This window comes from Balaenoptera acutorostrata, chromosome 20, assembly GCF_949987535.1.
Source record: "Balaenoptera acutorostrata chromosome 20, mBalAcu1.1, whole genome shotgun sequence".
Lineage (NCBI taxonomy): Eukaryota > Metazoa > Chordata > Mammalia > Artiodactyla > Balaenopteridae > Balaenoptera > Balaenoptera acutorostrata.
Genome location: NC_080083.1, coordinates 27,041,374 through 27,066,880, shown reverse-complemented (window position 1 = coordinate 27,066,880; position 25,507 = coordinate 27,041,374). Strand labels below are relative to the sequence as shown.

Below are 25,507 nucleotides of genomic sequence, written 5' to 3'. Positions count from 1 at the left end.
TGGTTTTAATACCTGTCATAACTGAAAAATACACTTCGAGATATACAGATCTCAGTGGAAGAATCACATTTGCTGTGCTGACTAAATCATGATACTAATTTTTCAATCCCATCCTCCAATTATGCAAAGGATTTTGTTGAAATTCAGCTTGTAGATTTCCATCTTCCCTGATGTCAATCAGTTTTTCATGCAAACTAATCAAGTGTTGCATTTTTATATTTTTAACAAATGGGTTCAAGATCCACTGAAATGTTCATTTTTTTTTAAAAAAAATGAGTCTTACAGTTCTGTTTCCAAGTTTTAAAAGTATGTGGATACAAGCGCTTTTGTACACAACCCAGTCATATCATTTTTAGCAACAAAATCACAGAACAACAACAATATTTTCCAAACATTTGTTTTCCAAGTGCTTTCTCTAAAGCACAAGTTTTGTTGAAAAGCGGGTTCTTTCTCACTCACTCAGCTGCTGCTCTCCCATCTAATCAGAACACATTTTGGGGGTGTGAAGTGGCTGGTGAGGAGTCTTGCTAAGTGGCAGAGTAGGGTCAGCTCGCTGTTTTCTGGTAGTGGCAAGGTTTATATCATTAGCATCATCTCCAATCTGGTTTTCTTTGCCCATTTTGCAAGGGTTCCTTTACTTAAAGCCAGATCACATAATCTACACATCCATTTATACATCCTGGTCACACCTGAACAGCACTGGGTACCAGCTACGCTTGCAGCAGGTAACTAAATGAGGTGCCGCTCTGACCTCACCCCCATTGTAGCGTTTCCTTTTTCTCTCCAGGGGTCTATAAAATACCATCCAAGACAATGTCTCTCTGACGTCTGGATGTATGAGGGCACTAGGACCATTCACTCCATATATTAAATATTAGTGAAGCTGAAATTATTTTTAGATGAAAAATAAAAATTAAGCATTATGCTTTTTTCCTTTTCCCAATGTTTCTTAAACCCAGCTGTACATCTGAATCACCTGGAAAGATTTTAAAACATACAGATGCTGGGGTACTACCCCAGACCTAACTCAATTCTGAAAATGGGGCCTGGGCATCGGTATTCTTAAAATTTTTCCTAAGTGATTCTGATGTAAGAATCACTGTTGAGAATCAGTGTTCCAGATCCGTGCTTCTTCAATTTTATTTTGCATAAAAGTCACCTGGGGGATTTGTTAAAATGCAGATTCTGATTCAAGAGGGCCAGGGTGAGGCTGGAGACTCTGCATTTCCAGCAGGCTCCCAGGTGCCTGTGCTGCTGGTTGGTGGAACACCCTGAGTAGCCAGCCTCTAGCCTGTGCTGCCCTCGCCCCTGCTTCTCCCCGTCCTTCTCCCTCTCCCGACCCGGGCTGTTGTCTGGGGAGCCGAGGAGCCATCCTCCGCTAGCTCCTGACGGAGCTGCCCCCCGCTACCAGGCTGCCTGGGCTGCTGGTCTCAGCTTCTCGGAGAGATCTGGCCTCCAGATGTTAAGAACAGTTCCTTTACAGCCAGAAAAAGAAGCGGCCAGCCCCCAGCCCGTGGTGGGTACGCGTGTGTGTCTCGTGCAGGGGCACCTCAGTGGGCAGCTACCTACCCCCAAACTCCGGGCAGGCTTACGGGCAGCCCGGCCGGATGGAGTCCTGGCGATGTGGGCAGAAATGACCCCTCTGCAGGGGGCACGGAGCCGGTGGCGGGCCAAGCGGGCGTCCAGCCAGGGCTCTGTCGGTTGGGACTATTCTGAAAACATACCTCATCATAAAAGTCATATAATTTGTGGTGGCGCTGAGAACCTGCTTCCAAGTCGTGGTTTTTTGATGGAGTTTTGGAACTTTCTCTGAGGCCAGTAACTGTTCCTTGAGAACTTGTTAGAGGGAAGCGGTGGCATCTTGAGATGACTGGGCTTCTCCGAGGGGTCCTGTCTCCATCCTGGGGTGAACGGGGTGCCGGACTGATCCTGCTCCTTCCTTGCAGCACAGGTTTTGTTGTCCCTGTCGGCGGCCCCTTGCCCCTTTGTTTCTGTCTCCTTCATGTCCCCTCCTCGAGGATACCAGGGCACCCCCTCCAGAACAGCCGGTGCACAGGCTCCTGACCCTGGAGCGAACACAGGGGCTCTGGTGGCGCCTCAGTGATCAGGGTGAAGGCCATGCTCAGCCAGCACAGGGCCTGCCTCTCAAAAATCAGTCCTTTTTTTTTCTTTTTTTTAAACCTAAAGTGATGTAGGGTCCTTTTAAGTAACAAGTTTGCATGGGAGTTTGACCATGTGACTTGTTTTAACTCTCCCTGTCTTGAATCCTGTTCCCACCATGATGGCAAAGCACCATGAACATCTCTTTGACACACATGTCAATGTCAAATGAATTTCAGTAAGTGAGGTTCACGGCAAAGGGTAAAGGTGACTGTGGAGATAGAGGTTGGGTTAGGGGAGAAGCCATAGAAAGTCTCTTGATTGTGGGAGAGGGTAGCTCACCCCTCACTGGTGTTTTCAAGGCAGCCTCCAGGCTGGTGAGGTAGATTTTTTAAATTTCCGTCTCACAGAGGGTAGGATACTGAGGGTCAGAGTGGGACATCCGGCCATTGCTGGAGCCAGGATTTGAGCCCAGATCCACCTGGCTCCAAAGTCTAAGCCTGTTTCTACGCCGCCTCAGCAGGGGCATTAAGGTGGATTGAAACCCCACCCTAAGCTTCCAGGAGGCTCACTGTGTGGGTGGAGCTCGAGGGCGAGTGTCCGAAAAGCGGACAGATTCAAAACCCACTCTTTGGGGGAGAGCCCGGGGGTCCTAACCAGATGTCCACCTCAGTGGGTAAGAGCCTCCAGCCAGTGCCCCATCTCCCCTGAGCTCAGAAAGCCCCAGGGTCTAGAAGCCTTGAAGGACGCGCTTCTGCCGGTGGAGCCCGCCAAAGCCCCCCAGGCCCTGTGTTTCCAGAGCAGCCCTTGCTCCAGCTGCGCCCGACCTCAGCCTCCGTCAGCCCCCTCCGCCCCCGCGCTGCCATCCTGGCATCTTCTGCCGGGGTCCTGATCCGAGCCAGTTGTCTAGCGATTTAATTTGGTGAATTTACCACTGCGTCCCAGAGTTTATATTGGCACTTAACAGCAGTAATGTGTGTCTCTCTCGCCAAGAACTGACTATTTTCCCTACCAAGATGGAACACCACGCACAAAAAATAGGTTTGTGAACTAATCTGCTGCCCTGACAAGTGTCATTCACAGAATCACTGCTATGGAGCGCGCTCGGAATGAAATGAGATTGGGGTTGTCTGGCCTGGATCACCGGTGCTTTTTCCCCCTCGGTTAACAAGAGTCTGGGATGAGACACCCTTCCGCTGTAGCCGCAGGCACTTTCAAATCACGCTATCAGTATTCATGGCAGATTTCTCTCTTAGAAAAATGGTTTCGGGGTGGTTGGCCTATCACTCTCTCTCCTTCCGCCCCACCTGCCCCTGAATCTCTTTCTCTCCTTTCCTCCCTTCTTCCTTCCCTTCTTCTCTGTCTCTTCCTTCCTGGGTGGTTTTTTTCAGACACGCCCTCCGCCTCATTGTAAAGCTCTCTATACACTCATATAATTTCACAGACTCAGGGAGGTGCCCCTCATCAGTAAAAAAAAAAAACGTCTCCCACCGCCTGAATGCCTGTTTGGAATTCTAAAGTAGAGCTTAATTGCTTTCACATAAGGATTTGATCTGAGTAAACCACCATGACCTCTGGGAGTAGAAGCAAGATCAGTCATTTACACTTTAGTATGAACTGGCTTCCAGTCCTTTCCTGAGTCTGGGGGGGAGGAGCTTCGTCTTTGCCCCGATCTCCCCCTGCCTTGGATGAGGGCTGCCCCTGGGGCTGTGAGGTCCAGCTCTCCATGAAAGAGATATCAGAGCCTTTTTAGAACAGCTTCAGTCTCCCCCTTCATGTGAAAGGGGGGCCTGAAGATTCTCTTTCCAGTGGAAGGTTCTGGATTCTTTTCTACCAAATGGTCTTCACGTGGCTCATCCTGAATTGGGAAACATAAAGCAGAGTCAGACTTGAGTGGGCATCAGAATCACCAGAGAACCAGTTAAAATGCAGATTCCTGGGCCACACCCACAGTGCCCACATTAGGGGGCAGACAGAGCTTGGGGATGTGCACTTTTAACAAGCCCCTCACCCATCAGAAGACTCTGCCGAAGGACCACACCGAGAAGCGCTGGTTTAGGAGCACACTTCACTTTTACCCCCAACTTGGTTTATGGTCTGTGGGCCTCCATAAATAATCCTGAGCTTATGGTGGTCGTATGAAAAACTTACTTGTAACTGAAGCCTTAATGAAACACTTGCTGGTTCACGGTTGGCATCTGACCTTTAGAAGGTTGATGCTTACATTTCAAGGTCAGGTGTTGGTTAGAGCATCCTCGGGCTGAAAGGGAAAGAAAAGCATCTTTCCAGTTGAGAAATTGGCTCCCCTCTGGCAAATGCCACCAGCCTAGCTTAGTATTAATTTAGGGAATTCAGTGTCGAGCAGTTCCTCAGCACTAGATTGGAGTCTGAGAGTGCCACTGCTGTCCTCCGGGTCCCCAACACCTGAGATCCCGCCCTGCCCCGCCTCCACTCTCCCGGCCCCCGAAGGTGGCTGAAGAGGCGCAGGTCCCAGCTGGCTCGCCGAGTCCCTTCCCCTCCTGATGAAGCGGTGTGTGGGGATAGAGAGACCCGTGTCGATTCACACCAATCCAGTCTCTGCCTGCACGCCAACCACTTATAATTCCCCACAGCCACAGCCAGCTCTGCAAGGCAGAAAGAAATATGATCAGGCAAGTTGAGAAAATAAATTAAACCAAGTGTCAACTTTTCTTGTTTCTCTCCTCATTATTAAGAGATGGAATGGGGCTCGTTTATCAAGCAGGGGGAGAAATTAATTGACACGGCTTTAATATCATGATGTCTGGCGTGTCTGGTCACATTCCTTCATTTTTTTGGAAAGGCATTTTATTATCGTTTACAGCAACCAGCTGCCAAACTACTGGTGTAAACGAGGAAGCAGGTGCATGAGTGATGCCACAGTGGAAGGGCTACAGTGCCACCCTGAAGGGCACGTGGCAGGGAGGAAAGGCCAGGTCAGAAAGGACCCCCCAAAGAGGCAGCTTGCTGGCTCCAGGTCAGGGAGGAGGAAGGGTATGGGGCAGAGAGAGGACTGTGCTGAGAGGGGATGTCTGCAGACCATCCAGTCCATCACCGGCTCGTTTGCCAGCCACGAGGGAGGGTGGTAGCAAGCGTCTGCCTCTGATGGCCTCCTGGCCCACACACCTTTGTTCCCACCAGCCCCGAGGCTGAGTCCTGTGTCCATCGCAGGTCAGTGTGCCTGTCCCTGTTCTTTGTTCTTTATAAGGCCAGGGAGGTGAGTGCTTCTCTGTTTATCCCTCCAGGGTGGCTGACCCATTAGAGAGCCAGTTTGCTGCAAGAGGTGTCTACTAGCATCTTGCTTGATGACCCAGCCCCGTTTTCTGGCAGCTCCATGGTTGGGGTCTGGAAACGTTCAGAGGAGTCCCTACCCTGTGCCCATCCTTGGCTAGACTAGCTTAGGTGATGCTCTAGTTGTTTTTCTTTATAAAATTCATCTTTGTGGTGTCACTGTGAAAACCCTCGGTGTCCCCTGAGTTGCCTTTATGTAGAAGGGCTCAGCTACACACACCCAGGAGTGAACCCTCAGCTGGACCGGACAGCACGTCTCTCCCCCACTCTCCTGGCCCTCCTGCTGGGTCATTAGGCAGAGGGGCTGTCGCCCGGTTTGTAGAGGGTCTCTCAGAGCAAGGTGATGGGGTGGGGTTCCAGAGCCAGGTTGTGGGACACGTTTAGAATCCAGCAGATGCTGGATTTAGAGTAACCCACCTTTATATGAAGAAAGGGGGCTGGGGTAGAACGAACATAGGCTTCCCCCTCCCCTGCTGCCCGGGCCTCAGTTCTTCAGTCTGTAAAGTGGGAACAATCATCCTACTTGGCGAGGGTCGGGTGTGAAGACTGAGTTAAAGAAGGCTGATCAATACATGCAGTAAGCTTTCTCTTTTTATAATTATTATTAGAATGTGGACTGATAATAAACAACCACCTTTAGGATACCGGACAGTAGATATGACTGAAGGAATCCCATCCCTGGCTTGGTGGGAAATGACATGCTTATCTGATGGAAATCCACATTAGCGTTTGGGTGTAAGAACAGGCACAGCCAGGACCGTCACCCCTCCTGCCCAGTATCTAACATCTGAAGATGCTCAGGAAAGTCATGGCAGCTCAGACTGGACTTCACTGATGTCCAGGTAACACGCAGTGAGTATCCCAAAATGGGGATCAGTCATCAGAAACATGTCCTTTCTTTTGGAAAGGCAGCTCATTTTTTTCTTGGAACAGATCAGTCTTCTGAGTTATATTTTCTTAAGGACAAACCCAGGGACATGTGAAGCCACCCCATCCCGCCATGTAGGGGGGCCCTCAGACCCCATCCAGGGCTCCAGGAAAACCCTTCCAAAGAAATGAAACCGATTTGCCAAACCTGCTGTAGCCCATGGAAGTGGCCCTGACATGTTCTGAGGTGGGGATGGAGGGCACCCCAAGGTGAAGTGTTATTAACGGACACACAGCTACCGGGGGTTGACTCCGTGCTGAAACCCACAGACCACCATGCTCGTGGCCCAGGTCTCACCTTCCCAGGACTGTAGGGCCTCCAATCCATCTTTGCACACTTACTGATCCAGGGCAGGCCCTGATTGATGACCTTCTCCAGAAAAGCAGGGTGGGGTCGTGAAAGGAGCCGTGTATGACTCCTGGTTCAACTCCTGCTCTGGCTTAGGGTCCACATGCCTGCACGGACGAGGCGTTTAGCTGTGCAGTCGAGCGAAATGACGACACAGGAGCCTGCCCTGCCTCTCTCAGGGTTGCCCTGGGGACCAGGGAGGAGGATGTAGGGGAAGCATTTTGAAACCAGAAAGTGCTCCCCACGCCCAGACCCAAGGGATTCGTATTTACTCTGGAAGCAGCCCAGGGATGCTGCCGCTTCCCCCAACACTGGGTTATTAGCAAGAGAGGGAGGTTGTGTGGGTTATAAATACCCTTTGCGTACACATACCTTAAATTCCTCATGGGATACTCAGAGTAAACCTGACAGTCTGGGGTTTCTTCTCTCTCATTTTTTCCCCCATTAACCAAGTGTGTTAACTCCTGACTTGCATTGATTTTCGCTGAAGATGCGTTAGGCACTGTGTGATTGCCTGTTAGTGTTCATGGACCTATATGATAAGAGACGAAAATTATATTTGAGGCTAGGAGAAGGCCGTTCCCATCTTTCCCTACCTGACCTAAAAACGAATTCTCTGTAAGTTAACTTTTGGATGTTCCTCGGTGACTGCCTTTGGAGCAGGTCATTTTAATTTTGAGGCATCTTGTTTTCAGACTTCTCTTCTGTGTGTGTGTGGTTTTTCATAGCTTTGTATTGTTCAGATGAGTATTCAGTTTAGTTCATTTGAATAAAAGAGGGAAAAAAGGTTTGACTGTTAAATGCTTATCTCTTAAGTAGAGCTTACTTGTTAGTTTCCAATAAGAGCTTCATTCAGGAGAATGCTGTAGAATTTCATTTTTAAATGCTCGCTGTCAACGGCTACCCTATTTATATCCGTTTTTAAATCCCTTTTTGTTTGGGGTTAGCCTTCCCACCACCTTCTTCGTCCCAGTTTTGTTGACTCCTGGGGCCCCTCAGAAGCGCAGTTGCAGTTCAGGTGGGGACTTTGTGAGAGGCCAGGCAGGTGACATTTTGCTGATGACAAGTTGAGAGGGTTTCTACCCTGTTGTCCCCCAAGTTTTGGCCTTTTGACACTCCCCCTCCCCCCCCACCCCCCGTTTTCAGCCCCGAGGGCTCATCTCCGTACTGGATGGCGGCTCGTGACTTTAAACGCCTAGGGAGGTGTTTTCTGGCTCTGGGGTGGCACCTCCTTAGGACCAAGGGAGATGAGACACTGGGCAGGGGTGTTCACAGGGGCACCCCAAAGGGCCCTCGTGGAGCTGGAGCCCCCGAACACACTGTGCATCAAAGTCCTTGCCTTGGTGGGGACAAGAGCAGGACCCCCCCCCATGCACCCCACCCGGTTCTGCCTGCGTCTGTGAGGCCCAGAGAGGTGAAGGGACCCTCCTAAGGCACACAGCTCGTTACCTGGTCCTTGCTTTTGAGCGAGGATAATTGTGTGTTTCTTCCACCTGGCTGCTATGCTTCTGCTTGATGGGCTTTCATGAGACTCCATTTCTGATTCTCTGCGAGGCTCTCTTTTGGAAAAAAATGAGAGGGAAATAATCAGTCCTTCCCGCTCCTTCTCAGGAATACTCAACCTCCCTGAGCCTCATGTAGGAGCAGTACATTCGGCAGATTGTTCAAAAGATTGATGCCTTGAAAACATCATGCATAGTGAAATAAACCAGACACAAAAGGACAAAGACTGTATGATTCCAAGTACACGAAGTACCTAGAATAGGCAAATTCATAGAGACGGAAAGTAGAATAGTTACTGGGGGCTGAGAGAGGGGCTGAGAGAGGGAGGAAGGGAGAGTTACTGCTTACAGGGTACAGAGTTCGAGTCTGGGATGGTGAAAAGCTCTGGAGATGGATAGTGGCAATGGTTGCACGTCATGAATGTACTTCATACCACTGACCTGTACACTTAAAAATGGTTAAAGTGGTAAATTTTATGTTACATATATTTTACCCAATAAAAAATTAATTTCAAAAATGAAAAAGACTTTGATGCCGAAAAAGGATTTTTCCCGCCCTCTACCGCATCCCTCCTAGATTTCTGACTTCCTTGTTCTGCCCTTCACTCCTCAGTTTAATTGATTTTGGGAGGGTTGTTCGCCACTGAGTTGCTAATTCATTGTAAATGATAATGCATCTGTGACATAAAAATGATTATACGTTCAGGAATAACATTTATTGATAGTTAAGTGTTTCATTGCTTCTTTGCTTTCTCCAAATGGAATGAATAAATATTTTAGACATATTCAAGTTTGTTTTCTCTATTTGGGCCAAACAGACAGGGCTGTTGAAACGATATAGATCTTTAAAATACTGCAAATGAGTCTTGACATCGCTGAATTGTGATGCATCCATGGTACATAGGCTTCAAATCCGGGCTCTCTCCTTTGATCAGAAAAATCATTTTTGTGATACTCGAATTTTGAGTCCTGTAGGATTAGGGAAGGGGCCAGCAGGGAGCCCGGATCTGAAATGACGCCGCGAGTCCTGCCCCCTCCCTTCCCAGTGCAACAGTCTGCATTTTAATTCCCCTCTGCCAGCTCTGCCACATCTCTTCCCATCTCTGAGCAGTGGCAGGGAATGGGAAATTGGGGCAACAGTGAGTCCTGAGTGGTGTTGGGCCTGGAGTTCAGATAGTTATTGCACGGTGGACCAGGGAGGAGTGGCCTACAGCAGAAAAGCAGCTTCCTTGGCGGGGAACTCAACCCGTGGCCTCCAGGTAACTAGACTTACCTGGGTGCTATTGCAGGTCAAGTACGTGCTCAGCAACTGGGTGATGTTAAGCCACTGTCCTCCGGCTCCTGGGTGGGTGCCCTTGACCGGCACTGACTCATGCTCTTTCCCGGTGGCATGGATGGGTTTGCCTCATTCGTCCACACTCTCCTGCCTTCCATCCAAAGCGCGTGCTTGGCCTGGCTGGAGCGACCTTATGGGACCTGCCCACGTGTGTGGAGGTTGCCATAACCTGCAACCTTGCTGTCTTAGTTTGCAGTGGCTGCCATAACAAATTACCACCAACTGAGTGGCTTAACACAACAGAAATTTATTCTCTCACAGTTCTGGAGGCCAGAAGTCTGAAATCAAGCTGTCAGCAGGGCCATGGTCCCTCTGCAGGTTCTAGGGGACAGCCGTTCCTCTTCCAGCTCCTGGCGGCTCCAGGCATTCCTTGGCTTGTGGCTGCATCACTCCAATCTCTGCCTCCGTCTTCACGTGGATGTCTCCCCTCTATGTCTCACTTCTACCTCTCCTCTCTCTTTTAAGAACACCTGCCATTGGGTGGCAGGCCCGCCCTAAATCCACAATGATCTCTTCTTGAGATTCTGAACTTAATTACGTTTGCAAAAACCTTTTTTCCCGATAATGTCACATTCATAGGTTCCAGGGGTTAGGACATGGACATACCTTTTGGGGGCCACTGTTCAACCCGTTGCACTCACCCTAATTAGCAGTGGGGTTCTCTCCCTACCTAAGAACTGGCCCATCCTGGCTCGTTTAGGGGTTTGCATGTTGTCTCAGTCTGAGTTCAGGCCAGAGGGGCAACGTCAGAGACAAAGGAGACCCAGAATTACCCATAGGCTAGACGTGAGGGTCGAGAGGGAGGGGTGAGGTATGCACAGGAGAGACGCTCCTCTTGAGTGGGAACCTCTGACCTGTGCCTTTTAGAGAACGAATTGCTTGAGAAGAGGGATGTTGCCTTGTTGATCTCGGGGTCCTCCACGATGCCTGGCACGGGTGGGAGCCGGTTTATGCCCAGAGAAGGGCTGAATCAGTCTTGAGGGGGAGGCAGTGACGCAGATTAGCGAGATGCTCAGGCCCTAGAGAAGCAGAAATGGCTCGTTCTGTCGTTCGCAGCCACCAGCTGCTGTGTGTTAGGGGCTCTGTGCATCCTGGGGACCCAGAGTGAATGAGGCCCCAGCCCAGCCATTGTCCTTGAAGCCAGTGCTAGCAGATTCCTGCATCCTGTGCACCCTCCCTTTTGAGGGAGGACCTCTTGAAGGCATTGCATCTTAATCCCTTCTACTAGGATCTGGGCTCTAGAAGGGTGGCCAGAAAGGGGATTAACCAAAACAATGCCAGTCCCCTTCTGTGTGCTGCAAGGGTTCCAGCCTGAGTGAGAGTTTAACCGATGGTTTTCAGGCCCCTTTGAAGGGGGGCTTGGGGAGCCAACACAGCAAAGCCCAAAGAGAAATCATTCAGAGACTTGCCTCTGGGTGTGGTCTCGTCCCATTCTGCACGTAACACACGGGACCGAGGGCCAAAGAGAAGGTCGGCATTGTAGCTCTCTCTGCAGGGACCTGGTTTAGAGGGGGTGTATAAATCTAGTGAAAGGTTTCCTGCTGGGCCTCATTTTAAACAAAATATCATTGTGTCCAAAGACCCAGCTTGTCCAGGACCAAACTGGGAGAAACTTGCCAACTTTGACCATGTGCAGCAAACGCTTGTCTGTGCCCCTCACGATGGGTCTGACCTCCAGGCTTACATGTCTGTAGTGGGCTGGGCATGGGCTGTGTAGGCTGGGAATACCAACCTGGTATTTGGTGTGTGGTAATAAATTACATATCATCATAAGGATCGTGATTGCCGATTCTGTGGTCATCCTAGCCCTCTGTTTTACTAGAAATTGTTTGAGAGCAGGGAGTGGCCTTTTCCATTCCTTTCCCGAGGAATCTTCTAGATCCTGCAGGAGCTGTAATATAGGTGTGCAGTGCCCTCAGCTCCCTATTCCCTGCTGTTCCTTAGAAGGTTGGGGTGGTAGAGTTGGAGGTTGGAGAAAAGAGTGTCTTGAGAGATTCTCTCCCCACCTGGGATTACTGGGGCCCAGAATAGACACAAAAGCTTAAAAAGGGAGCATCTGTATTTGTATTCATTGACAGGAAGCACTAATTATCATAATACAAAAAGAGCCGTTCTGATTTTTGTGTTCCTGGTTGGTGTGCCCAGACTTGTGTTCGGTCAGGCTCATATCTTTGCGGAAGATAGTATCTTGGTCAGTGGAGCTGCTATTACAAAGTACCATAGACTGGGAGGCTTACAAACAACAGAAATTTATTTCTCACAGTTCTGGAGGCTTGAAGTCCAAGATCAGGGTGCCAGCATGGTCAGGTTTTTGGTGAAGGCCCTCTTCCTGGTTTACAAACAGCTGTCTTATTGTATCCTCCTATGGCAGAGGGCAGAGGAAGCAGGCTCTCTCATGTCTTGTATAAGGGCACTAATCCCATTCATGAGGCCTCCACCCTCATGACCTAAATGTCCCCCCAAAGGCCCACCTCCTAACACCATCACGTTAGCGTAGGATTTCAATATATGAATTTGGGGGAACACAAACATTCAGTCCGTAGCAGAGATTTGGGTTGTGACCCGAGGGGGGACCCAGAGTCCAGTCTCAAACCTTGAGGCTCAGCGGGGAAGGGGCTTCCCAGGATGACACATAAGTTTGATGCAAAGTCAGAACTGGAACCCAGGTCTGCTGCCTCCCCCTCAGGCTGTCTGTGCGCCTGCATGTGTTCACTGCAGCTGCGTTTCATCCTGTTTCATCCGAGGCAGGGTGCCATCCTGTGAGTGGGTCTGTGTGTCAAAGCGGTGCTTACCGAGTGGGGTCACAGATGGGGCAGCGTGCTGGAACCCAGTCGGGGGCGGGAGGAGAAGAAAGCGAGGGGCAGGAGGGTAGCAAGAGGCACTCAGGATGCTGAGCAGCGGGCGCCTGCCAAAATTCTTCAGTGCAGCTTGTCTAGCAAAGCCGGTCTCCAGCCGAGTAAATACAGTGCATAGCTGACGGGCTGACAGCAGGCATCAAACAGTCTTAAACTGCCCCAAATCCACAGCGCTTTTGAAGCAGCACTAGAAAAAGGATGCCTACGCAGAACAGAGGCCTGAAACTTTTAATAGTTTCTTCCAGGCCTCAGGATGTCCTGATGAGGTATTAGAGGAAGTAATTCAGGAAGAAAAGGACAAATAACCGCCTCCGTCTGGAGGCCGACCCAAGGGCTGGCCATTCAATCGCGGAAAGGGCAAGTGTGGCCCCGCGGTGATCCGCCATGGTCGTCCCCCACCCGCCTGCCTCCTGCCATGAGCCGCAGGCTCTGACCCTTGTAAATAACAGACAAGTAAATTTCTTGTTTGCTTCCGGGCAAATGTAAGCCACAGGCGCCCGCCGCCTGGGGGATGAAATCATTAACTTTTCCTCACTGTTGGAAGGGTGCTCTGTACAAATTAGAAATCGTTTCCTCAAGCTGGAGGCGCTTCCCAGGGATCCATCTGCCCTCATCCCAGGAACCTGTCACCACCACAGGACATCAAAGAAAGACGTGCGGGCCAAAGGGAACTGAACTCACCTCTCCTCTCTGTCTTTTTCCCCTCCTTTTTCCTTTAGGGTTTGGCTTTGTCACTTTTGAGAATGAAGACGTTGTGGAGAAAGTCTGTGAGATTCATTTCCATGAAATCAATAATAAAATGGTAAGTTGGTAGGGGTTGCGCTGAAATGTGATGATGCCTCCCTTCCCCCATATACACCCCTTGTCCTGCAGACTGCTGCAGCCTGGTCATGCTAGAAGGTGGGCAGGGTGGGCGTAGGGACCAGACTAACAGTTCAGCTCTGTGAATGGCAGGAGTTGAGAACCTTTTTCTGTAAAGGGCCAAATAGGGTATATTTTCAGCTTTGCCAGCCATACAACTGACTGACCAGCTACAAAACATCCACACACAATATATACATGAATAAGCAGGGCTTTGTTTAGGGACACTGAAATTGAAATCTCATGTAATTTTCACATGTCACAAATTTTTATTGATTGATTGATTGCCATTTAAAAATGTAAAAAATCATTCCTAACTCTTGGGCTCTACAAAAGCGGTAGCGGGGGAGCGGGGGGCAGATTTGACCTGCAGGTTGTAATTTGCTGACCCCTGGCTTAGGGTATGCATTTGCTGTTTAGATTGGCTTTTGAGGGGGTCTATCTTATATATGAAGTTTTATCTTCATAAGATTCTCTCTCTCTTTGGGCCCTGCTGGGTAATTAACGTTCTTCCCTTCCGATCAGCTAGATAGTTTTACCCTCATGATTAGCCGCTTTGGCCTCCTTTTGGCCCTTTAAAGTCCCTTTTCCGGGCGGGGCACCCTCAACAAGGAGGGGGTTGGATCATTGAAGTTTGGGGGGCCAGCAGGCCTCCCAGAGGAATGGCCACCAGAGGGCGCCATACCATGTGCAGCTCATGCATGCCGGCTTGAAGTCTCCAACTCCCTTCTTCAAATTGAGTAGGTGGGTGAGAAACCCCTTCCTTGTTGGTTCCAAAAAAAATGGGAGCTCAGCAGGTGTTTCCGGAGCCATAAGCAGGTCCTTGAGAGCCAAAACATTTTGGTTGGCCAGCAGAACCTCCAGCCCCAAGAGAAGAGGGAGGGCAAATTTGTGTTCACTTGCAGCTGTAACTTTGATAGTGTCTTCCTTTAGTCAAAACATTCCTTTGCTTCTGAAACATGCATTCACATACATGTTGTATATTGGTCCGATATGTGTTCACTGACTTTAAATTAAATAATAGAGCTTTTAGCATGGATAAGATCAAAGCAATCTGCTTAGCATGTGGTGCTACAGGCCTGATTCAATATTTGACTTGCTAATTTTTTCCCAGGGCACTAAAATAATATTGTTCGTATTGTTCCTAGCCATCATCTGCATCTGAAATGAAAATACTATTTCTTTGCGTTCTGTGGTATGGAGGCGTCAGCTCAGGCATTAAAATGGTATAGGGGAGATAAGTGTGTAGGAATAACCCAGGTCTAGAGAGACAGGAGGCTTAAAAGGAAACCTGCTTCCAGTGCCCGGAGACCTTGTCTCTCCTAGCCAGGCCAGCTATTGACGGACTCCACTGAGGGCTGCCTGGGCAGCGGGGAGTGGAGGGGGCAACCCAGGGCGCTGGCAGCCTCCATGCCTGTCCTGGCAGGACTTAACGGAACGGTTCATCGGGAAGGCCCGGTGTAGACTGGCAAGAGGCCTCGCTGTGCTGCCACAAATGCATATGTGCGGCCCTTCACTGTTGACTGGCTTGGCAACGAGCCTGAGACACAAAGTGGGAAAGGGCTCTCTTCTCCTCACTGTTCCCGTGGGGAAACAGAGGCCCAGGGGATATGCCCCAGGGCCACCCAGATAGTGAAGGAGCACAGGCCTTGAGGTATTGGCTGCCAGGTGAACTGTACAGACGATTGTTTGAGCTTGGAAGTGGGGAGGCGAATCCCCAGATGACGTGGGGGACAATCAGAACGTAAGAGTTTCAGCCCCAGAAAGGTAACCGGTGGGCTGGCCTGAAGGCAGAGAGGTTTGCAGCCATTGTCCCCAGTCTTTCACACTTGTCACCTTCTTTTCCACTCAGGTGGAGGCCGACTATGGCAGGTGCAGGTAACTGTGTGCAAAGCGTGAGGTTTCTGTTTTCTTTCGAATCTGGGGCTGGTAGTTGTTTTTAAGAGAAGAAGCCGAAATGGAAGCAGGCAAGAGGGATGGGTTGGGGGTGGAGTGGTCAGGAGCACAGAAGCCCATGGAGGTGTCACTGCAGGCGCCCAGCCCACCCCCACCAGGTACACGCCCTAAAGGGGAACTTAGAGGTGCTGGGAGACAGCAGCAGCGGGTCACTGCTGGTCACAGGGCCTGTGATGACCACCTCGTGGGGTGGCTGGGGCCTGGAGGAGATACCACAAGCAAAAACACAGGGTCAGGCTTGATAAACGTTAGCTCTTGCCATGGTCCACATCACCATCGATGAAAGGACTTCTCCGGCAAGCTCCCCTCCTCCGAAGGGTGGAATTAGAAGCGCATCGGTAGAGAAGCCCGAACCCTGAATTGCTTTGGATTCTGTGATACTGGTCTCTACTTCTGAGGGCCAAAGAGAAGGAAATGAATTTAAACTGTGCTATGGACAGAATTCAAATGAGAGATCGGAAAGACTGAGAACTCAGAGACTGCCAAGCAGAAACAGGGGCGGTTGTGAGAACGTACGTAGGAGTGTTGTGTAAACTGGACTGTGGTTCGAAACTGTAAAGACAGATCTCCCGGAAGCCTCACAGTCTCTCTGTGAATTGGGCAGGAACGGAGAGCTGTGGGGACCACCACCCCCCTCTCCGTCCCCACAGAGTCCTTGGAGCTACCATTTTCTCATGTTCACAGAGAGGAGAGGTCTCACTGATGATGAGTCACAAAGATAAAACTCGAATCCAGCTCTTCTGGTCCTTAACCCAGTCCTCGTGGGCCTGGCACTCAGTAGGCCCTGTACAAATAATTGTGTAACGGATAAAGGATTGGGTGAGGGACCACGTGACAGTGAGGCACATTATCATTCCCAAAGCCATTTCCCATCTAATTTGGTTGGTGAATCTCCTGGACATTTGTTAAAATGAGGGCCCTTCCCTGACATCCAGGACTGCCAGCAGCAGGCACGAATGCTTCTGGCTGCAGAGGAGCAGGGAAGCCGGGACCGCAGGAACTGACACACCCCCACCGCCAGCGCAGAGGCCGCCTCCGTGGCGGTGGTGGCAGGGGGATGGGCAGAGAGCCCCACCTGGTGCTCCCACACGAGATCCCACGAACAGCCAGTATTTTTGAGAGCTAACTCCATGCTTTGCTGAGTGCTTGCTTTATGTATGTCATTTGACTATCACCCACATCTGATGTAGGTACTAATTATCATCCCCATTTGACTGATCAGCAAGGTGAGGCAGAGAGAGAAGTTAGGCAGCTTGCTCAGAGCCATATGGCCAGCGAGTGGCAGCAGCAGATTTCAAGCCCAGAAAGCTAAGGTCCAGAGCTCACCATTTGTACCCAGTAGGCTGTTCCCCGTTCTCCAGGCTGAAAGAGACCTGAAGGGTCATCTCACTGGGCTACAGCCTTCCAAGGCCACTGACCACCCCTCCCAGTCAGCCGTGCTGCGGCCTGGGTGGTTCCAAGTTCTTCTAAGAGAAGGGCAAAGGACACAGGCTCGCTCGGGGCCGGATTCCCAGCCGGGAAGAAGGGCCAAGCTTCTAAGGGGTCCCTGTCGGCCGCAGGCGTCTCCCCCACCCCCCAGAGGCAGGTGAGCAAGGGGCACGGGGGCAGCAGGCTGCCTCAGAGCTCAGGGCCTGACCGATGAGACTCAGCCGCGTCCTCCGACCTGGCACAGTCAGAGCGCGGCGCAAACATGGCTCCTTACAGTAAACACACGGATGCGCACGCAGGGCCGCCTGGTGACCGTCCCGAGGGGGCTTCTCCCCGGACACTCAGCGAGCCGGCGCTGGTGCAGTAACGACACGTCCCTCCCGCCGCGGGCCCTGATTGAAGCAGCGGGGACACTTGCCTGATTAGTCACCAACACAGCCTCCCAGGGCCTCCCGGCGCTGCAGGGAGGCAGGTGGGAATTGACAGAGACCTGCCAGGCCCCGCAGAGGCCTGGCTCAGCCCCCATCTCCAAGGAGTCGGAGGCGACGCCCGCCTCACCGGCTGAGAGCTCGGGGTGCATTTAGAAAGGGGCCAGGCAGGGCCACTTGTGATGCACAGCAGGACATCGGCGGTCACCAGGCACCGTGCCAGCAGCTTGCATGCACGCTGTCATCGTCCCATTGTAGAGAGGGGGCCAGTAGAGCTCAGAACCGTGAAGGGACTTCCACAGTCCATGGCTCTAAGGGCAGAGCAGGGATTTGAACCTGTGTCATTCTGGCTCCAGCCCTGGGTCCTTCCCACTCTACCCTGCTGCCACCTTAGACAAACTTCATCATTGAAAAATCGGGATCGATTTGACTGGTAAATATAAGGATGAGTTTTTATTTGCTTTATGTAAGGATTACTATAGAATTCCTTTAAGAAGTCCTTTCCTTGTTCCTTTAAGTTGATCCAATTTATGAAAATTACTAAGCAGTTGGCAAGCTTGTGAGGAATGCAGAGTGTCAGGCCCCACCCCAGATGTACTGAATCAGAACCTGTATTTTGACAAATCCGCAGTGATTTGTATGCACATTAAAGTCTGAATGCACTGGCGAGGATCACTGCTAATGAGATAACGTGGGGGGTTAGGTCATAAATCATCCATCCAGTGTCAGAAGGAAAGAACTCGGGAGTGAGGGGCCTAAGGCCCGAAGAGCATGCAGCCAGCTGAGCTGGCCTGGCCCAGGATCACCAGGCCCGTCTGGGACTCTTGGCACCACTGCACACTCCGTGTGTGTTCAGAGACCAGATCTCCTCCCAAGGAAGCTCTCAGTGTCGGGGCCTCCCCTCTGACTTGGGTCCCGGAACGTTGACTGCAGGTGTGTGAGGCTCATCCAGTGGGTGATGGGCTGGATCCTTGAGTGATGTCGCATGTCCTTGTCCCCAAGTTGGGACCTGCCGGGTCATTTAGAAGTAGCCAGGACCTGCCCAAGCCTGAATCCCAGACCCACCACTGGTTATCCTGTGACCCAGCAATTACCCCACCTGTCTGTACCTGTTTCGTCTTCCAAAAGATGGGACGAATGATGGCCACTGCCTTTGGCAGCTTATAGGAAGTGCTGGTTCAGTTTCTGGCCCTGGGAGGTCTTGGCCTGCTCTGTTGTCGGGTGTATAATCTGGTAACCTTGAAGGAATAGGCCTTCCTGAAAACCTCCTTAGTAACTGCAAGTTTCCTCCATTTGGCCTAAGCCAGGCACCAACAAATTTTTTGTAAAGGGCCAGATAGTAAATATATTAAGCCTCAAAGCCTCTACGTCTCTGTCACAGCTGCTCGACTCTGCCATCATAGGGCAAAAAGCAGCCACGAATGGCGTGTAAATGATGGGCATGGCTATGTTGAAATAAAACCTTATTTACAAAAGTAAGTGGCTACTGGATTTGGCCTGTAGGCCATAGTTTTCAACTCCTGACCTAAACTGATACAGCTTAGAGTAGGCGGTCTGCTCATCTCAGTGGGCCCAAGGAAAGGCTCTCAGCCAAGTGGTCACCGAGGTTCATTACTATCGAGTCAGCATTTTACTAGTTGGTGGCGGGGGGGAACGGGGGGGACAGGGGGGCAGGGACAGCAAATAGACGCCAGGGTTTGGGGTAGCAGCCTGTGGAAAGTAGCAGCGCCTTCATTCTTAGAGAGCTCCAAGCACTGAGCAGGTGAGGAGTGAAGGAACGTTCAGAATGGAGTGCTGTCAATCCAAGAGGCCTTCCCGACAGTGGTGCCACGAACCCCTCACTGCTGCATGCCCCACAATGCAGCCACTAACTGCTACTCATTGTGACCTTGGGCAAGTTACTTGGCTTCTGTGCTTCGGCCCTCCTCTCTGTAAGACAGGTAATGTGTCACCTACCATAGAGACTGCTGGAACTAGGACTTGCGAAGGGTTTTACCAGACCATAGCACGCTCTATCGAAGTGATAAGTCTTCTTGCTATCATTATCATCATCATCACTATCATTATTCTTAGAATCATTATATTGAACAAAGATGTAATCATAAGGTATGGCGGTCCTGGACAGATTACAAGTCAGTAAAATGCAGGTGTGCAGACCTGGGCAGGTCTGGGACCTGAGTCTCCAGGGCAGGAGGGGGTGAGGGTGGGTACTCTTGATGCTTTGGCCCAGGGGGCCGGGGGGGTGGGGTCCCGCAGGAGAGGGGAAGGCACACAGCCTGCAGAGCAGAGCAGAGCAGAAGGGGCCCCCGCAGATGGGATTTTCTAGGTCCCAGAGAAGCTGCCTTGGACATTTCTGCTTAATCATCCTTTGGAGAGGTTACAAAAACCCCACTTCTAAGGTCAAAGCCTGGTGGGATCTCAGGCCTGCCACCTTCAACTGGGGCACAGTTGGGGGATTAACCCCCAGAACGGGGGCTTCTGGGTGGGAGAGGGCAGGAGGACGAGAGAGCAGGAGAGTCCTGGGTTGGCCTCTTGGACTCGGGGCTGTGGTGCTGGGTCAGGTGGTCCGTGGAGGCCCCAGGCTGGGGTGGGTGCTGACCCCGGCAGGGTGCCCCAGTGACCCAGCACGCTTCCCCTCCCTCCAGCTGCCCCTCTTCAGCCTGAGGCCTGAGAGCTCAGTTGGGCACCAGCCCAAAAGTGGGGGGCATGGGGAGGGGGAGGTAATGTGGGTGGAATTAACTAGGCTTCTGTGTTCACCATCCTATTTGTAGCGTCATTCTCACTCGTAAGCTAATTTTAGCCATCCATTCTGCTTCTGTTGCCATTTATAAAATGAGAATGTCAAATGTAACATTAAACAAGCAGGATGAAGGCAAAAAAAAAAAAAAGGAAACGCCAGAGAGGCACTTAATAAATGAATCTCGTGTTTACGTGGAAGAGGGACAGGGCCTTCCCCCACCCGCCCCCCACCGCGCACGCGTGCGCGCCCATCCACACGTGCCGTCTGTGTATCAGCTGTTTGCACCAGCTCTGTTGTGCCAGCAGCGGGATCTCCGTGTTGAGGGAAGTGGGGGGAGGCAGCGGGGAGGGCTGCGGTGGTTGGGTGGTAAATGTCTGTTGCTCTTTAGGCAGAAGTAATTTGGCCTGCGGGGAGGTGGCCTCCCCATTGCCTGAGCTCTGGCTCGTTTGCCCTTCATCTGTCCTCTGGTGAGGTCATTGCAGGGGGGTTGGGGAGAGCGGAGCATCCTTCTCAGTATCTCAGTGCCGAAGGCCTCTGGGCTTTTCCATGTGTGCTACCCCTGCCTCCCAGGGGGTGCAGGGTCGGGAGGGGGCCTGGAGACGCCTGGAAGAGGCTGCTCTGCTCCCCTTCTCTGGGGCTTGCTCTTCCTTTGACTGCACTCACCTGCCCTGCCCGACTTCCTGGGGACATGTGAGCCGATGCCCAAGCTGCCCTTTTATTTTATTTTCTTTTGAATTGAGAAATGAAATTAGGACTGGGCAGGGTCTCTGGCAAAGCCCACCACAGACTGGGATAAACACCCAGCTTGTGGCAGAATTTGGGCACCTGCTGGAGGCTGAGGTTTCTTTTCACCTTGAAATGCCCTTGCAGGTTCCCAGAAATAAAAAAAAAAAAAAACAGCTGCTGCTGCCACCATCAGCTTTTTCCCCAAATAGTGCAGCCTGGGAAGCTCCCTCAGCACACCTTGCTGATGAAAGCAGGAAGACGGGCCTATCCGGCCAGCAGGTTGGGGAGGTCAGGGAGAAAGTTAGTGGCGGCATGCCAGATCTCTCAGCCTGCGGGGGTGGCGGCCACTTTCTCCCTTCTGCTGTGCTCCCCGGGCTTTGGAATTTACGTTTTAAGCGCAGATGCGAACTGGCTTTATCACCTTGAAAGGCTCGCACCTAGGCTCCATGTGGAGGACAGTCAGGTGTGACCCAGCTAACTCTATCCAGCGTGAGCACTTATAGGATTAGCTAGTTTAATTTCTTAGCTCACTGCAGCCCTGTGGTGTGGGCACTGCTGTTACTCTGTTATACAGATGAGAAAATTGAGGCACAGAGAAGTCAGGCAGCTGGTCCCAGCTCAGAGCTGGCAGTGGAGCAGAGATGAAACCAGGGACCTTAGCCTCTAGGCTAGGCTGCAGGACAAGGGCCCCTTGGATCTGGGCACCCCTTGGAGGCTGCGGTGGACACTGGGCACGTGTCTCCAGACAGGGTTAGGGACCAGCTCCTCTCCACTCCTTGCCCAGACTCTGAGCGACATCCTGAATTCATCTGTGTCCCCACCCAGCCCTGCCTGCTGAATAGGAGGTGCTAATGGTATTGGTTTATGACCGCTTTCACTTCGCCATCGCTGATTTTAATAAAATACTGAGCAGAGGAAACAGTGGATGAAATTAGTCCTGGAAGTGGTGGGGAAATTAATTCTGGAACTAGGATTGGGGATGGCCTTGTGGGAGGAACAACTTCCGAATGGGCCTTGAGGGGTGGATAGAGAGAGGTAGGGAAGGGCTGGCCAGAGGCCAAGAGGCGGGGACAGGGGTTTTGAATTGGAGGATCTAGGATTGAATTCTAGCTGTGTCATTATCTGGCTTTGTGACCTTGGACAAATCCTTCTTCGAAGCCTCAGTTTCCTTTTCTACTCTAACCATGGGGTGAGTCAGGCCAACTCACGGAGGAAATGGGGAGTCGATTCGTGAGGGTGTTGAGAACACTGGGCATTCTTGGAGGACTTCTGTGTGCCAGGCGCTGTGCTTTATGTGCATTACATGTATGTGTCATGACATATATTCTACATTATATAATACATGTATACACAGAGACATACACACACACGAGGATGTCGTGACTATGCCTTGCATATGGGGAGTGCTCAGTAAACAATATGTTCCTTCTTCTCCAGAGTAATTCTGCTGACCAGAGAGGGGAATCAAGATTCTATGTCCGGTGGGACTCTCAGTGCTTGTCATAAATGGGTCTGGGCCACTTGTAGCGAGCGTGTGTCCTTTGAAGGTAGATGTTTCTGCTGGCCTCCTTCACTTCCCAGGCTGGCATTTCCATTTCAGTTTGCACAGTAACCCCCTCTTCCTTAGACTCCATGGGGGGGGTCCCCTATCTGTGAGGACCCCTTTGCATTGGAACAAGACAACTTATCCATACAAGTGGGTCCTCTGGTGCTTGGTCACACGCTGCTCCCTGTCTACAAGGACAGTGTCTGATGGAGATGTCTGGGGAAGGGAGGAAGGCGGGGAAGGGACATGGACCTCCCTTCCACTCACTTTCCGGTCTTGCCTGGCTGAGGGTCCTCTCCGCATTGGCAGAGGGCCCAAGAGCTGGCACTGGTGAGGCGCAGGTATGGCCAGATGGCTGGATGCCCTTTCCCGCTGGAGTCAAGGGCTGGGTCTTCCCAGGGCGGCTGCCAGGATTTCCAGGGTGTGGTTGCTGCCCCCCGGCGTGATGGTGTCTCAGGCCAGGCGCTCACCCAGCTGCCGTCCTGAAACTCTGAGTGATGGTGGGACAAGGGCCCTCATCTTCATTTGCAGCTGCCGCCGTGCTCTTGAGGCCGACTCTGGGCACCATGCACGGGGCGGGACAGTAGACTCAGTTCCTCCCCAAGGAGCTTGCCTAAGCTTTGTCTTGCTCTGCAGGATCCTTGAGGGCACGAGCCCCGTGAAGGGTCCACCCTCCTGGAGTCTCCAGAAAGGCTTGTGACTGGCAGAGAGGGCAAGAGAGAGCAGCGGGCAGGAGGAAGAAAGGCTGTGATGGGGAACACCACAGTGGGGGGCTGTGTGTGGTTTCTGGGGCGCAGCTCACCCCACCTGCCTCACTGGAGAGGCTGGGGAGCTGCTGGCTCAGGGCAGGACCCCAGAATCTTTATACCTGAGTGTCATCGCCCTTCCGCTCGGAGCCTGGGGGCCGCAGGAGATGGTCAGCTTGGGGCTTCAGAGAGGCAGTACTGGCCTGGAGCCCACCGGGACCTGGCTGGGGAGGGGGTGCAGCTTGAGTCAGAGGAGATGCCAGTGGGCAGGTGTCTGTGTCTTTGGGGAGGCTCCCCAGAAGGATGGTACCCACAGCAGAAGCCACAAGCCATCCCCCACCGAGCGCTCGCCCGCCCCGAGAGGCCTGACCTACAGCTGTCCCCTCCCCTCCTGCCAGCCACGTGGTCCAGGTTGATCTCTTTGAGATCTATTTTATCCTTTGAAATAGGCCCCTCTCTCCCTAGAGGAGTAAGTGGTTCTAACATGACCTGTTTGGGGCAAGAAGTGAAGCTGCAAACGCTGGCTTCTTCAGGCCATACAGATCTTCCTTGTCCTGGGTGGTAAATCAAGGCCACGGCTGCGGGGCTTGGGTTTCCCCAGACTGAGGCCGGGCCAGGCTTCCCTCCTGGCCCTGGGGCACGTGCTGACCAGGGCCGTTTGTGTAGAGACCAAGGAAGAGCAAAAGCCTTTTCACTTCCCAGACCGTGGCATCCTTCTCAGACTGCCAGCCTCTTCCAAAAGGTGCCTGGCAAGGAGCTTGCCTGAGCAAGGGCTGCAGGCCAGCTGGGCAAGAGCGGCCACTCAGAGTAGCTCAGAGAAGCTGTCCCCGCTGAAGTCCCAGCGCCTTCTGCAAAGCCAATGCCAAGCATCGCCCCCCTAGAGAGGGGGTGGCACGGGGCCCACTGCCTTGGTTGGGCCGTGACACCAGGCGGACCTGGATTCAAACCCAGCCAGACATAGACTGGTTCTGAAGCCACAGGCACCATGTATGATGTCCGTGGGCCTCAGCTTCCTGTTCTAGAAGGTGGGCATACTGCTATGAAAGGGATCATTGGGTGAACTGGCAAAATAGGAGTACAGAAGGCAGATTAGATACAAGTATTTTATAGACGCTAAATGTCCTGAGGTTGCTAAGTGTACTGTGCTCATGTAAGAAAATGTCTTTATGTTTAGGAAACGCAAACTGTAACATATGCAGCCTCCTCTCAGACGGTTCAGGGGAAGATACATGGTTATAGACAGAGACAAAGAGTGTGCAAATGATAAAGCAGAAGCCACAAAATGTTCACAACAGGTGACTCTGATAAGGGGTGTGCAGTGTCCTTTGTGCTGTCCTCTTGAAATTCTTTCTAAATATAAAGTTAGAAACAGACCTCCTCGCTGAGTTGCGTTGGACCCAGATGGGCGGAGGCACCCACACCAACGAGCAGCCTGCACAGGGGGTTAGAGACCACGCGTCACCCTCACGGTAGCCTCCGTTCACCCTCTGGAGGGACAGCCACCAGCCTAGAAGTTCTGTCGTTGAAGAGAGTTCAGCCAGGTCATCCTTCTGAGCCCGTCACTGCGTGGGCTACAGGGAAGCCACACCCTCTCCTGCAAGGCCAGTTTGCCAAGCAAAGCAGCATATTTGGAGATTGGAATTTTAAAGCAAATCCATCTAGTTTTGGGGGGGTTGGCATGTCTTGGCATTTGGACCCCGGTGTGGGGTTCCTTTGTGGCTTTGCCAGCCATGAAGCTTGAAAATGGAGACCTCATCTTCCTGGTGTGAGCAGTTGGTCACAGGTGGCCTCTGAGGCTTCTTATGAGCACAGATCCAAATGGAACTCCCACTCCATCTTCTGCCCCCCTCCACCCAGATGACTTTCTCCAGCTGCCATTTGAAACAGTACTGATGGCAGCCGTGGGGAGAAGCTGCAGAGGTGGGGTCTGAGCTGTTGATTGAGGAGACCTGAGACCCAAGCCTCAGAGATGTTTCTTCCTCAGACTCTGCCCCCACCAGGGCTGCCTGAGAGTGAGCACTTCGGGTGTGGGTGGTGGGGAGCATTTACCAGAAATGAGGGGGTCTAACCGTAAAAGGGACGGTGCTGAAAGAGCTGGAGCGGCAGATCTGATCACCAGGAGAACGACTCCTCTTTTGCTTCTATTTACCTGGGGAGCCAGATGAGTGTCTCTGGGGCTGCCCTGGGAAGGGACCTTCAGTACCCTGCCTTGTGCCCCATGGTGAAGGCAGCCCTCAGCACCCACCGCCCCCAGCAAGCCCGTCACCAAGGGTCCCGCTGTCCTGTCTGCTCACTGCTCTCCATTGATCTCATGAGATAGTCTCCAAAGATGGCCCCTATGACCTAGGCCTCCCAGCATTCATGTCCTTGAGAGTGTCCCCCTCCTACACCAAATCCAGGCTGGCCCAGTGTAACCAGTAGAAGGTGATGGAAGAAACAGTGTGACTCCCAAGGCTGAGTTAAGAAGCTGGGTGGCTTCAGCCTCGGTCCCTTGGGACGCTCATGCTTGGGACACTCCCTCTTGGGACTCAGCCACCATGCTGGGAGAAGACCGAGTGCCACGGAGAAGCCACGATGAACAGTCTTAGCCAGAGCAGCGTCCGCTGCCTGCCGTGGGAGGGAAGAAGGCATCTTGGCTGTCCTCCGAGGCAGGCTTCCTCTGGCTCCAGCCCCAGCCATCATCTGACCGCAGCTACAT

At 52.0% G+C, this 25,507-nt stretch overlaps 1 protein-coding gene across 9 annotated transcripts in view; it reads left to right on the top strand.

Annotated features, from left to right (window-relative positions):
* The window catches only part of MSI2 (musashi RNA binding protein 2), a 395,252-nt gene that overhangs the window by 306,497 nt on the left and 63,248 nt on the right, over window positions 1-25,507 (top strand). For all 9 annotated transcript variants that reach the window (XR_009006264.1, XM_057535585.1, XM_057535583.1 and 6 more), the window contains one exon: window positions 13,098-13,180. Coding sequence is in view for 8 of the 9 variants with exons in the window: in XM_057535585.1 (XP_057391568.1) it covers window positions 13,098-13,180 (83 nt within the window). In the remaining variant the exon portion in view is untranslated. The remainder of the gene's footprint in view (window positions 1-13,097; window positions 13,181-25,507) is intronic.